This window comes from Pongo abelii, chromosome 2 (genome assembly GCF_028885655.2).
Source record: "Pongo abelii isolate AG06213 chromosome 2, NHGRI_mPonAbe1-v2.0_pri, whole genome shotgun sequence".
Classification (NCBI taxonomy): domain Eukaryota; kingdom Metazoa; phylum Chordata; class Mammalia; order Primates; family Hominidae; genus Pongo; species Pongo abelii.
Genome location: NC_085928.1, coordinates 139294725 through 139313199, shown reverse-complemented (window position 1 = coordinate 139313199; position 18475 = coordinate 139294725). Strand labels below are relative to the sequence as shown.

Genomic DNA, 18475 nt, shown 5'->3' with positions numbered 1-18475 from the left:
AATGTCATATAGTCAAGTAATTTGACATCTGGAAGTTATTCTTAAAATTATCCTACTCAAAGATGTTCTTTACAGTATTATTTACATTAGTAAAAAGCTTGGGGGTGGCCAATAAGCAACAGGTTGGTCAAACACCAACAGTGGTTAAGTGAATTGTAGCACAGCCACACTAGATGGATGATTATGATGAACTGATGTCCAAGATTTACTTCAAAATAATACAACAGAGAATGGGCAGGAGTGAGTAGGCATAAAGAGAAAACAAGGACACAGGCTCGCCATGAGTTGATCATTATTAAAGTTGGGTGAAGGGTACATAGGGGTTCATTACACTATTTGTTCTGCTTTTATATGTATTTGAAATTTTCCCTAATAAAAAGTTTAAAATGTTATTTATAGAGTGTGGAAACATGGCAGGATTTCAACAAAGATAACAAAGTATAACTTTTTTTTTTTTTGAGACGGAGTCTCGCTCTGTTGCCCAGGCTGGAGTGCAGTGGCGCTATCTCAGCTCACTGCAATCTCCACCTCCTGGGTTCAAGCGATTCTCCTGCCTCAGCCTCCTAAGTAGCTGAGACAACAGGCATGCACCACCGTGCCCAGCTAATTTTTTTAATATATTTTTTAGTAGAGATGGGGTTTCACCATATTGGCCAGGCTGATCTCAAACTCCTGACCTTATAATCCACCCACCTTGGCCTCCCAAAGTGCTGGGATTACAGGCATGAGCCACCGTGCCCGGCCAAAAATACATTTTTATACAATATAATCTCAACCATATAAAAGTTAGATTTTAATAAGACAAAGAAAATACCCCAAAATGGACTCACAATCAAATGGACAATTTGGTTTTCCTCTTTTGATTTTCTCATATTTTCCAATTTCCTATAATGAGGGTGTACTCAGAGTCATGAAAAAAAGTGAGTTTTACTGAAAGGATTTTACAAAGCCCCATAAGGATCAGGTGAGAGGTCCTCACAGATAACCACCCCAGACTTCTCCCAGAAAGCCTTACCACAGGAACTCGCGGGGAACTGGGCCCATACACAGATTCCCCGTAGGAAGGGTTATTCACATTCATAGTGGGTCCACAAAGACATCTTCCTGGAGGCCCGGGAAATCCTCTTTCCCCTTTGGGTCCCATTATAAGTTGTCCTAGGAAGCAACAGACTGCTGTGTTACTAGAGCCAAGGAAGACAAGACCAAACAACCAAGGAGATGTGAGCGACCTTTGCAACAGAAAAAAGGTTAAAGTCCACAGCATTTCAGGGTATGCCTGAGGGAGAGGTTCAAAGAGATGCTTTTGATCCAAGACATGGAGGAGATAAGGTAAGAAAAATAGCTAGTAGGCGATAGTTTCCCCCTCCTTCCTGCCTTGAAGACAGGCAAGATGTCTGGTATTGCAGCAGCCATGTTGCAACCAGGAAGTCACAAGCATGAGAAGATAAGCCAACATGCAGGAAAGACGAAAGGCTCATGGGGCCTGGGGCCCTGACAGTGACAGTCAGAGGCTGAATCAAAGCCAGCTACTGTCTGTCTCTGGATTTCTTTATTGGAGAAAAACAATGCCCTATTTGTTTAGACCATTATTAACAGAGGGCTTCTTGCCGACAAACACATTATTGACTGTTAACTTTTATTGTTTTAAAAAACTTTTGTATTTCTTATATATAGAATTTTTTTTTTTTTTTTTGAGATGGAGTCTTGCTCTGTTGCCCAGGCTGGAGTGCAGTGGCACGATCTTGGCTCACTATAACCTTTGCCTCCCAGGTTCAAGCGAGTCTCCCGCCTCAGCCTCCTGTGTAGCTGGGATTACAGGTGTGTGCCACCACACCAGGCTAATTTTTGTATTTTTAGTAGAGACGGGGTTTTGCCATGTTGGCCAGGCTGGTCTCGATCTCCTGACCTCAAGTAATCCGCCCACCTCAGCCTCCCAAAGTGCTGGGATTACAGGCATGAGCCACCACACCCAGCCAATGTAGGCTCTTTACAGAGGAACTTCTGGGTGTGGGTTTCTTTCATTTCTTCTGGAAGAAAATAGAAGGTTAGTATATGCTCCGCCCATTTACCCTACCCTGGTCCTGAAGAAGTGAGGACATGTCTTGAAAAGATATGATCAGAAAGTGTACTCCCTAGCAATGTGGAAGAACTGTGAGGGCAGTACCTTGGTTTTTAAAGGCTCTGATACCCAGGATACACCTCAGACCAATTCCATCAAGACTTCTGAAAACTGAACTGAACCTAGGCAGCATCCACACTTTTATTTATTTATTAAAAAAAAATTTTTTACCACTTTAGCATAAGGCATCCTTTTTTTTTTTTTTTTTTGGAGACGGATTCTCACTCTGTCGCCCAGGGTGGAGTGCAGTGGTGTAATCTCAGCTCACTGCAACCTCCGCCTCTCAGGTTCAAGTGATTCTCCTGCCTCAACCTCCCGAGTAGCTGGGACTACAGGCACGTGCCATCATGTTTGGCTAATTTTTGTGTTTTTAGTAGAGACAGGGTTTCACTCTGTTGGCCAGGCTGGTCTCGAACTCCTGACCTCAAGTGATCCAACTGCCTTGGCCTCCCAAAGTGCTGGGATTACAGGTGTGAGCCGCCGTGCCTGGTCAGGCATCCATATTTTTAAAAGCTCTCAAGATGATTCCAATTTGCCCTAAGGTTGAGAACTGGGCCATTCCCCTGCCAGATCATCCTCCCTTCATCCTCCATCCCTCCCCAGCTGCCTGTCAACTCCCTTCTGATCTGGGTTCAAACATCACTTCTCGAAGGAAGACTTTTTGAATCCTCAGACTCTGTCATGTATACCTGGGATACAATTTCATGGTTTCCTATGCCTTTCTTCACAGCACTTCTCTTTGTGATTCCATATATTGTGAGATTATTCCATCAAGGTTGATCTCCAGCAGAATGTCGCTCCACAAGGACAGGGCTAGTGCCTGTTTTCATCCACCAGGGCTTACACAAAGTAGGGGCATGGAAAGTGTTTGATGATCAAATGAATGAATGCAGACTAATTGGAGAGAAAAAGTCTTCGGAAGAGGGTAAAAGTCACATTCTGGCTGGCAGAAAAGCACCAGAACAAGAGCCATCTAACAGGAAGTGAGGAAAGAGAAGAAAAGATGGGGACTGAGAAGAGAAATAGGTAAGGATCCCTTCTTCTGGGAAAATAGCGGGGGGTGGGTTTGGAGGCCAGCCAGTCATTGGTGTCAGGCAGTATGACATCTGGGGCAGCCAGGGGCTGGGAACACAGTTCACAGATCCAGAAGGGCAGGAAATAAAATGACCCCAGGAAATAAAATGATCCCTGGCCAGGACCCCAGGGAAACCACTGCAGCCAGAGGAGACTGAACCTTCCTGAGCGGGTTGACAGGTATGCATACAATCAGAATGCTGACAGCATGAGGGGAAGGGCACTGTGCCAACATCTTATCCTAAGCTATGGTTGTTTGTTCTAACAAGAAATACAAATATAATTCTGTAGGAAGAGCTCCAGTCTGTGTTCTGATATTTTCAGAAGAGCCCAGAGAGATAGGGAATCCACCAGCCTAGGAATATTCTGGGTAATTAAGCACTTGGGGAAATTGAAGTGGAAAAGCTCTGTGACCAAGAATATGAGGGTGGCATTGGAACAGCCTTCCAGAAGGCTCTGTGACCCCAACAACTCCTCCAGAACCGTGGCCTGAGAGACAGTCAGGAGTTTGTCCCATTAGCTGCTGATGAATGGTGAGGCTGAGATTTGAATTCATGTTTTACTTAACATTACGCTGTTCAAAAGACAAATGTCCAAGAATACTGATGCTCTCAGGAAGCTGGCAATTCCCAGGTACCACGCTGATTCACTTATACTCTGTCTGGGTACAGGAAGGACTCAGCCAAATTTGTAATTTGATTATTGCAAATTACATCCTAAAGGCATTTTGCCTTTATTCCCTCCCCACCTCTTAGCCCCTCTTTCCCTCTAACTCGGATAAGTACAAAGCTCTCACCCTTTCCACCTCACCCTTTCCACCTCCCCCCAGCACCATCTGTTCCCACAGAGCTGGGCACCAGAAACCGAGGTCACCTCCCAACAGGATGTGGCAGGGAGCCTGCTGCCACCACTGCAGTTTCCCTGCAGCTTCCTCCCAGTTGCTGGAGGGCATCCATTACCCCTGCCTGTTTTCTGCCAGGCTATACTGAAGGACTCAGCAACCTGAACTTCCCCACCCTGACCTCTGGGAGATCATGTCTCAGCTGGGTTTCATCCCCACCCACTGCAGCCAGAGGACCTGGCTCTCCATCTTTGCCCAGACAGGCTCCCACTTCCATTGGCTGCCTCAGTGGGAAAGGATCAGGAGAGGGGAATCTAGGAGAAGGCAGAGGAACCAGCACAACAACCTCTAGGGCCACCTAGCTGACACTCACTGGAGTCACGGACCGATTCTGGACCAGGGTGGCCCCCAGTCAGTGCTGTGACCTTGCAGGCATCACTTCTCTTTGAGGTTCAAGATTCTTATTTCTAAGGGGAGTGTAGGACTAGACCAGGGGAGTTTTAACCTGTGGTCTACAGAGGCCAAGGCTATCTCACGATGGCGCTGGGACAGGGGTTCTGGAACCCTGGGAAACAGGGTGCAAAACCTTGGATGTAGGTATAGGCAATTTTTTCCTCCCCTGAGAATGGGTTTGGGATTTTCATCAGACTGTCAAAGGTAGTGTCAGGAACCAATTTGGGGGGCCTAGTCCAACTCTGGATGATTATCCAACTGGTCCCAGGCACAGGGATATCTTATTTATTTATTTATTTATTTGTTTATTTATTTATTTATTTATTTTTGAGATGGAGTCTCACTCTGTCACCCAGGCAGGAGTGCAGTAGCAAGATCTCGGCTCACTGTAACCTCTGCCTCGCGGGTTCAAGTGATTCTCCTGTCTCAGCCTCCTGAGTAGCTGGGATTACAGGTGCCCGCCACCATGCCCAGCTAATTTTTGTATTTTTAGTAGAGATGGGGGTTTCACCATGTTGGCCCGGCTGGTCTCGAACTTCTGACTTCAAGTGATCCATCCACCTCGGCCTTCCCAAGTGCTAGGATTACAGGCGTAAGCCACCGCGCCCGGCTGCATATCTCTTTTTTACTCTTTCCTTGCCCTCTCTCCCCACCCCTCCAACATTTTCCAAACAGCAGGATTATTTATTGCCCCATGTTCTCTTTTCCCTCTTCAGCCCCTCACTCAGGACGTCTCCTCAGAAAGGAAGTGGCTCAAAGGACGGAATGGGGGGCAGGGGCATCAGTCCAAAGAGATGGCCCCACCCTGCCTGGCTCCTAAGGAGATGAACTGTGAACCCACAGAACCCCTGCCTGGGAGCCCCTGCAGGAAGCAGCCCTGTCCACCCACATACCAGGTGCCACTGGGGACGTGAAGCTGACTCAGCCGCCTACTTCGTCCTCAAGGATCTAGCGGGAAGATGAAACACATCTGCAGAAACATTACCAATGGAGACGCCATAACAGAGAGGCAATGACCAGGGCTCAGGGGAGGTGATCCATCCTGTTAGGGGCCAAGGAAGGCCTTACTGAAAAGAGAGCTTCAAAGGAACAGAGAATTTCGTTGGATGGGCAGAAGGCGAGAGGAGTGCCATGTAAGGTCATGTGGACCCAGAGAGACCAAAGGAATAGCTCCAGCTCCATAGATGGCAAGGCGTCCTCTGAAGGGTAGAGGGCAGGGCGTGATTGGGCAGAGGCTGGGGTAGTCAAGGGAGAGGGAGGTGGCATACTGGGTGGAAGAGAGGGAGTTGGAAGGCCAGGGAGAAAAAGTATGACTCTGCGGGGCCTGCTAAGAGGACAGGATTGCAATACACCAAAGACTGACAAGACAAGAGAAACAGCGGGCACCAAGGAGCTGCTGACAGCTCCGGCCTAGCCCTTCTCATCCATCCCCTAGCCCCAGGAGGGAACCAGACAAGTCAGGTGAGGGCTGGCCTTTACAAAGAGATAAACACAGTGAGACCATTAAGATCCCAGTCCGCTAAGGACCTCCTACGCATCCACCCATCCCATGCCCCTGGACTACTCCTCAGTTTTTTTTGTTTTTGGTTTTTTTTTTTTGAGACGGAGTCTTGCTCTGTCACCCAGGCTGGAGTGCAGTGACTTGATCTAGGCTCACTGCAAGCTCCGCCTCCTGGGTTCATGCCATTCTCCTGCCTCAGCCTCCCATGTAGCTGGGACTACAGGCGCCCGCCACCACACCCAGCTAATTTTTTGTATTTTTAGTAGAGATGGGGTTTCACTGTGTTAGCCAGGATGGTCTCGATCTCCTGACCTCGTGATCTGCCCACCTCAGCCTCCCAAAGTGCTGGGATTACCGGCGTGAGCCACCGCGCCTGGCCTAATCCTCAGTTTTGTGAGCCCCTAGGTACCCCAGGGGCCAAGAGAGTCCCTTCTGAAGGCACAACTCAGGCCAAGCTCTCAGTCTCTGCGGTTGGTAGCTCATAGTTATGGGACTCCAGGGGGACATCATGCCTTCCAGAACCAAGGAGGAAGAGGACTAGTTGAAAGGACCCCCATTCAGATCATCCAGCCAATTCCAGAAATGAATTATGGAGTGTGGGCACGTGGCCTGGGCTGCATTTCAAATCTGATTCCCCTAACAACATGGAAACAGGTGCGGCAAACTTAAGTTATTACCCATACTAATCAGTGTTTGTTCTCCCAGTATTTCCTTCCTCCTCTCCCTATTTCAAGGAGGTAGCAAGAGTTTGTGCTTTCTTGCCCTTGCTAAAAGCAGGTACTACTGGAAAAAAACTTTTCTTTCTGCCTTCTGTTCTTTGAAGGACAAAGCTCCTAATTGGGGTGCTGGTATATGAGGAGTATGAGGAAGGGGGGGGTCAGGGATGGAAAAGGAGAGATCTCCCTAGACATGGACAGGAGAGGGACCCCTTGTATCCTGAGGAAGAGACAGGTCTCAGAAAGAATAGTTGTCGGGTGCTCCTTGGAAAGTTGAACTGGGGGGACCAGGACTCCCAGCCTTGAAAATGTTCTGATACCCACGTATGGCATGAGAACAGCAGCCAGCAGGTATCTGTGGACCACAGGGACTTGGACAACAAGTCTATTTCTATTTCTACTCTATTTCAGAGGTGAATGGAGTAGACCAAAGGTTGGAGGGACCTTCCCTGACATTTTTCTGCCATAATTCATCAGGATCTTTGCCCAACCTATTCGTGGTTGTTGGAGGAGAAGTGAAAATCCTAATAATGCCTGAATTAATTTATTTGGCATCCTAGCAGGTTGGGCTCTCAGAGCCAGATTTAACTTAGTTTAAAGGACCTAACAAAATATGACATTTCTTGCCCATCCCATGATGTGGCTGCAAATGTATTTCCATAAACACAGGAGGAGGGGGAATACACTATGGAATTGTAAATGTCTTCATTTTCTTAAGAAAAAAGTTGGCATAAAAATTGTTTGGATTCCTTTTGTATAACTGAAGACAAAAAATGTTGCAGTCAACAAATGATCTTCTTGATACTGTCTTTATACAGTTGATGTGCTGTGAAAGCCCCTACCATGAGCTGACAAGGGAACGAAATAAAGGGCTTAGCTAATAAAATTGAATGAGGTAAAAGAAGGAAGCAGCAGCTGGGTGCGGTGGCTCACGCCTGTATTCCCAGCACTTTGGGAGGCCGAGGTGGGTGGATCACGAAGTCAGGGGTAAGAGACCAGCCTGACCAACATGGTGAAACCCCATCTCTACTAAAAATACAAGAATTAGCCAGGCGTTGTGGCGGGCACCTGTAATCCCATCTATTCAGGAGGCTAAGGCAGGGGAATCACTTGAACCTGGGAGGCGGAGGTTGCAGTGAGCCAAGATCGCAACACTGCACTCCAGCCTGGGTGACAGAGCAAGGCTCTGTCTCAAAAACAAACATACAGGGAAGCAGTGTATCTATGCCCTTCTCAATAATGGACTTTTAATTTTTATTATTTATTTATTTATTTATTTATTTATTTATTTTGAGACGGAGTCTCACTCTGTCGCGCTCACTCTGGCTGGAGTGCAGTTGCGCGATCTCGACTCACTGAAAGCTCTGCCTCCCAGGTTCATGCCGTTCTCCTGCCTTAGCCTCCCGAGTAGCTGGGACTACAGGCGCCCGCCACCACGCCTGGCTAATTTTTTGTATTTTTAGTAGAGATGGGGTTTCACCGTGTTAGCCAGGAAGGTCTCAATCTCCTGACCTCGTGATCTGCCCACCTCGGCCTCCCAAAGTGCTGGGATTACAGGCGTGAGCCACCGCGCCTGGCCAACTTTTTATTTTTTTATTTCATTTTAGTAATTTCTTTCTATATCTTTTTTTTTTTTTTGAGACAGAGTTTTGAGATGGCACAATTTCAGCTCACTGCAACCTCCACCTCCCAGGTTCAAGTGATTCTTCTGCCTCAGCCTCAGAGTAGCTGGGATTACAGCCGTGTGCCACCACACCAGGCTAATTTTTGTATTTTTAGTAGAGAAAGGTTTTTGCCATGGTTGACCAGGCTGGTCTCAAACTCCTGACCTCAAGTGATCTGCCCATCTCGGCCTCCCAAAGTGCTGAAATAACAGGCGTGAGCCACCCATGCCCAGCCTCTTTCTCTATCTATTGCAAACAAATAAGGACTCTTTTATAACACTGTAAATTGGAAAAACCTGCAATGTCACCTTTACTTCTAGGTTTAAGAGAATTGCTTGGAGCCATGACACTTTTATCTAGAAAAAGGTATTAGTTGATGAAATATGTTCCTGTTATTTTTCACTTAAGGTATAAATGACATCATTAATATGCTTTTTTTCTTTATTTATTCTCCAGAATGCTAAAACAAATTCAGAATGGCATTTATCTCTCTTGCATAAAAGTTGAATGAGCTAAATCGTGGAGAAATTACAAAGATATTGGAGTGTCTCTGGTAGTTTCTAACTTGAAACACAAGGCATCTCTGCTGGCATCTCCTTGTGCCCTCTCTGGGAGGCTGGCCAGTACTGCAACAGTGGATCAAGTGAAGCAGTGTAGCTCTTACCTGCAGATGGAGGGCCTGGGGGCCCTGGATGGCCAGGTTGACCAGAAGGCCCAGGCTTGCCGGGTGGGCCCATAACTCCACTATCCCCTTTCTGTCCCTGACAGAGAGAAAGGCAGAGCCTGTTATGAAAGCATGACATAGCAAGCTTCCCGCCCCATTTATCACCAAATCAGAGATCACCTTGCACTTAAGGAGCAAGAGCCCAGTGGGGGATGCAGCTCCAGAGGTCTTGACCATCGACCTCTTAATAAGTTTAGGGCAAGTGACATTTGAGATAGTGATGGCTACAAGTTTGCAGAGCTTAGTTCTTGCTCTGTCCTACAAACGTGGCACATGGCAGCTGAAAGGAACCTGTCAAATCTACTCTAGGCCCTGGGCAGATGAGGAAATGGAGGCCTAGAAATGAGCTATTTTCACTCATTGGCTTCCCGTTGCACTCAGGATAAAGACTTAGCTCTTTACTGCAGCCTGCGAAGCCTTGCATGGCCAGGCTTTCCAGCTTCATTCCAGCCTTTTGGCCTTTTTGGTCTTCAAGAGCACCATGTCTATTATCCCCCTTCTCAAGACCCTTCTCTCTGCCCCAAAATCTCTTCCTTCCCCCAGCCTCGTTAACTGTCACTCACCCTTTGGCTTTCAGCTCAAATGCCCTATGGCAAAGCCTTCCCTGACCTTCCTGGATGGAGTCAGTTCACCCCACCATAAGCTCTCATAACTCAGCCTGTTTCCTTCATGGCATTTATCCCAGATCATAGCATATGGGTTATTTGTGTGGTCATTTCATTGATGTCTCCCCATGAGACATACACTCCCTACGGGCTGGAATCTGTCTAGCTCACCTCCTTTCCCCAGATGAAATGAGGGAGGACAAAGATGCTAGAAACACAAAGGTAGGCAGCTTTGCTGATCCGTAAATCCAGAGGTTTCACCTTGACCTTGAGACTCCGGGTAACTCATGTCATTGCTTTGTACCTCAGTTTTGTCATCTTTAAAATGAGGCCAGTAAATTTACACCCACATAGGTCTGTGAGACTAACAAAGATCTCAGAGGTGAAAATGTGGTTTGCACAGAACGAAGAGCTATGTGGGGCAAGCCAATTATCACAGCAACTGGCTTGGTTCCATCTGTTTCATGTAGTTAAACAAGTCTTGGTTTATTAAAAAGGGCACACCTGTGGCTACAGCCGTTCCACATGGAGTGTCCTCTTTTCTGCCTATTCTGGGAGCATCAAGAGCAAAGACTGGGCTCTTCGTTCTCCCTCAGGGTTGCTCTTAGGAGTCACCCCGAAACCAAGGCTGATGCATGCTATTGACTCTTCCCCTGAGTAATTTGCTAATTGTCTGCTCTTGCCTCAGGCCTAATCAGAGCAGTGATTGACACCTGACATTTTTGACCTGGTTCTTCTTACTACACTTGCGCCTTGGCAGGCTTGCCCACCTGATGAAATGTAATCTTCCTTAAATCTGGGGAGCAGGCAGGCTTGGGACTCCTTTCCAGCCACAACGGTGACAGGTGACCTGCCGCCTTGTCCACATGGCACTGGGGGCCGTCTTGGTAATGTCCAAGGAGTTCTTGAATTCTGAATATGGGATCTGTGAGGTCAGAGTTTATTTCTGATTCCATGTTTATGGAGGGAGTTCTTAAGCCTCAGCCCAGCTGAAGCATTCCCTGCAGTAACCAAGCTGGGTCCCAGGATGGCAAAGGAAGTCACACATCTTAATATAGCCACAGTTCAGTCTTGTTTTTCTAATGGCCATGTCAGCTGGCTCTGAGCACAGGAAGTGCCAAAGCTTGAAGGAGCTGGAAATGCTCCTTCATTCTGACACTAGCAGTAATGGAATATTCCGCTTATCGGCCATCGCTCAGAATGAGCCATGTCTCTATCAGCAGGACTCACGGAGTAGAGCTTTCCAGGAAAGACATTCTTTATTCCTTATTTGCCACAAACTTGGGTGATCTCTCTCAAGGAAATTGTTTCTCAGTTACTGAAGGTTTTTTTTTTTTTTTTTTTTGAGAGACGGAGTCTTGCTCTGTCGCCCAGGCTGGAGTGCAGTGGCGTGATCTTAGCTCACTGCAACATCTGCCGCCTGCGTTCAAGCGACTCCTGCTTCAGCTTCCCAAGTAGCTGGGACTAGAGGTGTGCACCACCATGCCCAGCTAATTTTTGTATTTTTTAGTAGAGGCGGGGTTTCACTATATGTTGGCCAGGCTGGTCTCAAACTCCTGACCTCAGGTGATCTGCCTGCCTCGGCCTCCCAAAGTGCTGGGATTACAGGCATGAGTCACCACGCCCGGCCAAGAAGATTTTTATAATAAAGTCAACAGCTGCTTTCCTGGGCTTGCCTGAAGGCAAGTCCTGAAGCATGAAGGTAGCTGAGAGAAGAAGTCATGTGGGGAAAGTTGGTCTCAACTCTACTCTCTGGATTCTAATCCTGGCTTTGAAGCTGACTTCATGGAGGGGTCTTGGGCAAGCAACTCCACCTCCCTGACCCTCAGCTTCCTTGAGAATAACCTGAGGAGACTGGATTAAGTGGTCTCTGTAATCCTTCTGGCACAGAAATTACTATCTGAAATTCCTTCTGAATTTCTGATTTTTGGCTTTGGATTGACTTAACAATAACTTTCAGAGACTCTCAGCACTGCTGGCCAACAAACAAACAGTATGTAAGACTCTATGCTAGGAGATTAATTCATGATAAAAATAGATACCACAGCAGGCTTCTAAGGCTAACAATTCGTTATCTCCCAACTGGAACGACCCCAACACCAAGGGTTTGCAGCACCTTCGGGTTGTTCACAATGTCTTGTCGAAAGCTTGGGCTCATTTCTCTAACTTCTCTGAGCTCCCAGATGTGGTTTTGGTGTAGCTTTTATGATTCCAACGGAATCAGTCTCAGCAGGCTCAAGAAATGGCCTTCCTGGCTTTGGTTATCACCAGGAACTAGGAAAAGACAAACACTGGCCAAGACAGAAGGAAGCCAGGAAGCTTCTGGAACCCCAAGCTTAAAATATTATGAATGGAAATCATTAGGAGGGGATAAAGTGATACAAGAAATGATTTCTCCCGCATTTTTTTCCTTTTTTATCTGAGCCTACTTTTAAGAAATTGGTATCTGTGGCATCATTGTGAAACCATGACCATGCTACCCATGATCAAAGTTTGAAAATTGGACTGGATGATTGTAACTTCGAAAGTTACTGTGCAGTCTAAATTTTCCAGGTTGGAGCCTGTGTTCTTTCTAAACTGATTGGGAAAAGACCAGAATTGGTTTCATAGTGTTATTATGGTTCTGAAACCTGGCTGCACATTAAAACCACATGGAGCTTAAAAAAAATAACCAAACCCATGCTGAAAGCTTATTCTAGGTCAATTATATTATGGTCTTTGGAAAATAAGGCCTAGGCACTGGGGAGGAGGAGTGGCAAGCTTGGAACTACAACCATTGCACCTGATGTGGGGGATCTGTACATCTGTATTTAATGACCAGCCCCATCCCCAAGTGATCTTGATGTAAAATTAAGTTTGTGGGCCACACATATAGCCTAAGGAAATAAGTAAAAGAATGGAAAAAGCTTCCATCCAAAGATGTTTACCTCTCAGGATTATATATGAGACAGCTAAGGCTGTCTCTAGAGCAGTCATGTCACATCACATGGCTTAACACAACAGCCTGCTGACCAGGGGGAGTTCAGAATGAACAATTGCCTTAAGCATGTTAATAAACCCAAGAAAAAAGGTCACTTACAAATTGGAGGCCTGAGTAGGGAAAAACCACCCTATTGTTGAGACCCGGAAGATCTCTCAACAGCTGGAAAATATCTAGGCTCGTTTTTAAAACTTCATTTGTGTCTGGGACATTGAAGCATAAAATAGGTTTTCTGGGTAAATGACCATATCTGCCTTCCATTCCTAGCTGCTTTGGTTAAGACAGACTTATTTTTATGAACCAAATATCCACTCTTGCTTCTGGCCTTGGCACAGTTTGCATGGAGCATCCTATCCCATCCACTTCAAACTATGGCTAGCCTAGAGATGCCAGCAGCTTCTGGAAGTGGTGCTGCTCCCGTCTGCTAGCCCAGAGGACGTTGGAGTCAAGGTCTACAGAATATCTCTGATTAACGCCACCTGCCTGCCGCTCCACACACTGCCAGGTCAGGAAGTTCTGACCTCAGGCAGGTGGTAAGCCCTGGGATCTTTACCTGCTTGCCTCGTTTTCCTGGTCTTCCCGTGGGTCCTCGGTGTCCTGCTATCCCAGGTTCACCTTTTGGACCCATTTCACCCTGGAAAGAAGGAAAGAGAAGCAAGAGAGGACTTAGGGCATGTGGAGTGGGCACATCTACATAGGTCTAGCCAGTCATTGGCTACGAGGGCAGTCTACTTGATCATTCCGAATCTATGCCAATCTATGCCCTGGAAGGTTGGGAGAGTGATGAAGTCATGAGAAAGGCAGACATGTCTTTCAAGGAAGAGGAGGGAAGGAAGAAGGTAATTCTGAGTGGGTTATCTGTTACCTGAGAGCGACAGGTGTGGAGCAGCACACATTTTGATGGCCAAATAGGAGAGACAAATCATCACCCAGAACAGGCAGTGAGAGGCTGGGGCATCCAGTACAGCGTGCCTGTGCTACTTACTACAAGCTGTCTGGGAAAACACTTTCCTTCTAGTTGGAATTTTATGTTGTATTTTCTTACGTGTTGTTTTTAGCACAAATTCAAATCTGGAGGTTTTTAAATGATTGGACACTTTTGCCAACTGTCATCTTTGGGAAGTTTCTACTCATTTAATGACTCTTACTTAGGATTATGTGCTTGCCCACTCTTAGTAAGCATTGGTTTGAGTTCCAGCTCACTTCCATTTGATTTAGATGAAAGCTCTTTTGTGGGGAGAGATGTTCCAAACATATGTTCACATCTTCAATATAATTATTGAAAAAGGCATGGAGAACAATGGAAACAATATTCCTATTTGTAAAGCTCTATGTTGAACTATCAAAACCCAATGTACCCATTGCAGAATTTCATAGCTTAAGGCCAATATTTCACAAAACTCATTTCTCCATCTTAGTTTCTCTCCTTCTTCCCCATTTTCTTCTACATGGATTCCGGCCCCACTTACTGTTTATTTGGGTCATGAACCCATAGGGTGCTTCATTCCTATCTCCAGTAATCCCCCAACACCCCAGAATGCACTGCCAACAAGAAAAATTTAGCAATAGCAACCATGAATGTTAGTCAGCAGTCAGTGCCCATGAAGAGCTGCCCAGCCACTCAGAGAGAACAAAAAACACCCAGGCACTTTTTCACATGGCGGTCAGAGGAGGTATAACACAATGGAAAATTCCAGGGAACAACTGTATATGGAAAGGATCAAACGTAAAGCTCTGAAATTATCTGTCAGCTCAGCCAATGTGTCCCTACCTAAGCCACCAATGTCTTGTTTCACCAAGAATTGTCCTTAAATCTGTTATTTCTTTCCAACCCACACATCCTTCAACATTCTCTAGGGAATGGGAGAGTGTGAGAGGATAGGATGGATGCTACATGCCATGGAGATGTTTGCAGTTTTTCCCTGGCTGTTTAGAGAGGCTTGGGGATGTCTTTATGGCTGGGAGAAAACAGCAGCACAAGCAGCATTTTTTTGTTTTTTTTTTCAGGGATTGTCAGAAGGAAGTGTGGCCCTTCTCTACAACAGCTTGAAGCAGTCAGGAATTTCTTGATCTAATTTCTCTCCCAAGACCTAATTATGGTCATCATATCAGCTCTGTCTTAAAACAGCCTGTCATAAAAGGGGAAGACAACTCCTCAGATGAGAAGTCTAGTAAATGGTGCAGAGGACAGAGAAGCTGCCATACTTAATTTTACAGTAATTTATTATTCTTTGACGTTCACTGTTGCCCTGAATGAAAAGCTAATCTAAATATTTTTAAGGAAAATTGTTTTTTCTCTTTTAATATTTCCTTTAATTTGCTTATATAATTAATCTATTTTTTTAGCCCAACACCCTACCTAGGGTAGCAGAGTGTAGTTTCTGACAGCTTAAGGTAGTGATATAATAAATTAATGCATGTTGATTGAAAATATTTAAACATGTTCCACTGACTAGAAAAGATAAGATAAAAATTGTTTTAGTTTGGTAAATAAAACTTTAAGGTGAACTTTTAAAAATTAAAAATACTAACAAAGCATCCCCTTTGCATGTTTGAAGAACATGATGGTTTGAGACCTAGGTTAAAATAACAATTTCCAATGTCAATGTCTTATGGCATGAGGAGCCAACATGATGTTAGCTTAGGAGCTGTTCCAAATGGCCGTGTATGCCCTTTTCTCTCTTTATTCTCTGACATTCCCCCTCAACTACCCTCGTTCTTCTTCCCCAACCCTAACCCTCAGTAAAAGTTTCAAAAAATATGTTGGTCAACGGTCACCTTCACAATTTTTGTCATCTCTACATACCACTGTTTTGCTATTTACCGAATATTTTTCTTTCTCTCTCTTTCTTCACTTCTTTCTTTTCTTTTCTTTTCTTTTTCAGAGACATGGTCTTTCTCTGTTGCCCAGGCTGGAGAGCAGTGGCGTAATCTCGGCTCACTGCAGCCTCAATCACCTGGGCTCAAGCAATTCTCCCATCTCAGCCTCCTGAGTCGCTGGGACTATAGGCATGTGCCACCATGACCTGCTAATTTTTTTTTTTTTTTAGAGATGAGATAGTACTATATTGCCCAGGCTGAATATTTTTTTCTTTAAGTTACCTGAAATGGACCCTTTTTTATTAAGCCTTGTCCCAAGCAAGATATCCATTAAATATTTAACTATTTATTTATTTATTGAGACAGGGTCTGCCTCTGTGGCCCAGGCTGGAGTGCAGTGGTGCAATCATGGCTTACTGCAGCTTTGACTCCTGGGCTCAGGCCACCCTCCCGCCTCAGTTTCCTAAGTATCTGGCACTACAGGTGCGTACTACCATGCCCAGCTAATGTTTTGTATATTTTTCTTGGTAGAAATGGGATTTCACCATGTTGCCCAGGCTAGTCTCGAACTCCTGGGCTCAAGCCATCTTCCCACCTCGGCCTCCCAAAGTGCTGGGATTACAGGCATGAGGCACCATGCCTGGCCAATATTTAACTATTTAAATACAAAATTTAACTCTTAAAAAAATGTTAGCAGTCTTCAGTTCAAATACTTTTGTGTCCTTCTGGCAGTATGTGCACCGCCCTTGAAGAAGGACTGCAATAAGGCACAGTGACCTTAAGCTAAAGACACCTGTGCCTTACACTGGGGCCTGTGTGCTGACAGGGGCTTTGACCGTTGTGGCTCAGATCTGAGTCCCTTGTGAGAAAGGTTTCTGCATTTGAATAGGACCACAGCCCTTTAAGAGGTAGGAAAAGCAAAAAAGCAAGCAAACAAACAAACAAACAAACAAAAACCCAAAACCCAGATGGGTTGTCCTTTCCTTGCCATTGAGCTAGAGGGAGGCTCCAGACCATCCCGCCACCCTCTCCCCAGGGTGAAAAGCAACTTGCTTCCCATCCCAAACCAGAAGTTTCCATGGTTAAACCCACCATCCCTGCCTGATAGACAAGGAGGCAGAGCTCTTTCTGTTGTGCGTGGAGGACTTGATATTTTTATTGAGGCCTATTTTCACTACCTCAAGGTTACTTACTTTCTGCCCCAACATTCCAGGAAATCCTGGGAAACCCTGTGAAAAGAGCAACAAATATTGTGACCGCCTCTGAAATAACACCTGAAATGGCTGTGGACAGGCTTGGTTGGTCATTTTCAAGACGGAGGCCTGTCCATCAGTCCATCATCCGCCCACAGATGGGGGTGGGTGGGGGCTGCTACTTGCATTGACATTTATCATTTCTACGAAAAGGTTTTCTCCATTACCTTTTCTCCTTTGGGACCCAGGTCACCCTTTTCACCTCTGGATCCCTAGGAAGAAACCACAGGAGAAAGTCAATGAGTTAATATCCTGGGAGGGAAATTCAAGCATTTCAAACTGAAAAGCTCCCTAAACCAAAACCCTCATTTTACAAGTGAAGAAATAGGCTCAGAGATGTCAGGTGACTTGTCCAGGGAAGGAATGCTTTGTGATCTACTTCTTGTTGAACCCCGAAGACCTCTTGCATTCATAAAGGACAACTCACAGAAAATTCTGGGCCCCAAATCCTCTCTCATCCTGTAGGAAATTTGTCCACAGGTTGATGCTGGTTTTGATTTGGTTTTTGGCCAGGTCAGAAGGTTGTGTGGTGGAAGCTTGGCCTAAAGACATGCATCACCAATTTCCTCCAGCACTCTGTGCAAACTGTGCTTATTCTCTACTTGGCACGGTCTTCATTTGCTTACGTGCTCCACAGAAGGGGCCTCTGCCTCTACGGGGAGCCCTTCTCTTACCACCTTGCCCTGCTTCAGGAGGTCCCTCACTTCTCTCTCAGTCCACTGACAAAGGGCGGGGAATAGCTAGGGATGGTGGCTTCATTTGCAAACTAAAGAGAGACCTGGACCCATCCTCTGCACATCTCTGATTCCAGAGCCAGTAGCCCAGACCAGGCTTCTGGGACAACATCCAAGAAAAGCACTAACCTTTTCCCCTCTGGATCCAGGGTAGCCCTAAAAGAAAGCAGAAGGTACATTTACAATCAGCCCTGTAGGACTTTTGAGTTTGGTAGAAGAATAGAAGGAATCCCTGAATGTGGTGGTAAAGTGTGTCTCCACATTGCACTGTGAGTTTTAGTGGGGTTGCAGCACCAAACACAAAGATGTCCCAGAGGGTTGTGGTTATACCAGGCCTGAAAGGAACACTGCTTTTATCACCCTGCAAAGTCCTGATCAAAGGTTTCCATCTGCTCTGATGTCCAGAAGCTTGGTTCTTCCTGCCCAAGAGAACAGCAGGAATGGCATCCCTATGCCCCTGCATCCCAGGGCATGATGTTCTCCAAAGGGCTGGTAAAGGCAGGCTCTCCAATATCCGTGACATTCCCTAGTCCAGGACTGCAGCCCCACCCAGTCCCTATGCTTGTAGACAGCAGCTGCTCCAGAGCCTTACAGAGAAGATCTGGGAACGTCCATTTGGACCCCACACTGACCTTGGAGCCCATTGGTCCTCTTGACCCTGGCAAGCCCATCATACCTAGGTCACCTTTTTCACCCTGTGGGAATTAGAAGAAGAAGAAAAGACCCACAGTGATATATTTTAGAGAAACTGAACCAGGAGAGTCACAGGCAAGATTGGGAAGGAACTGGGGATATCAGGGCTGGCTTGTAAATCTGAGGACCCCAGATGCGCCCACTTTCTCCCTCCCGAGGTCCCAAAACTCCATACTCCACATTTCATTCTTGTGTTTAAGATTAAATATAAAATGAAAATGCCCAAAGCGAAGCAGATCCCCACACCAACTGCTCACTAAGATGTTGTATATGGTAATACTTGGTATTTTCCTAGCGA

At 46.0% G+C, this 18475-nt stretch overlaps 1 protein-coding gene across 3 annotated transcripts in view; it reads right to left on the bottom strand.

Moving 5' to 3' along the window:
* The window catches only part of COLQ (collagen like tail subunit of asymmetric acetylcholinesterase), a 75000-nt gene that overhangs the window by 10458 nt on the left and 46067 nt on the right, over window positions 1–18475 (bottom strand). For all 3 annotated transcript variants that reach the window (XM_054552573.2, XM_024245291.3, XM_054552572.2), the window contains exons 7-13: window positions 18117–18179; window positions 17614–17640; window positions 16918–16962; window positions 16691–16726; window positions 13231–13311; window positions 9033–9129; window positions 1016–1155 (exon numbers count right to left, since the gene is read on the bottom strand). In XM_054552573.2, the coding sequence (XP_054408548.1) occupies window positions 1016–1155; window positions 9033–9129; window positions 13231–13311; window positions 16691–16726; window positions 16918–16962; window positions 17614–17640; window positions 18117–18179 (489 nt within the window). The remainder of the gene's footprint in view (window positions 1–1015; window positions 1156–9032; window positions 9130–13230; window positions 13312–16690; window positions 16727–16917; window positions 16963–17613; window positions 17641–18116; window positions 18180–18475) is intronic.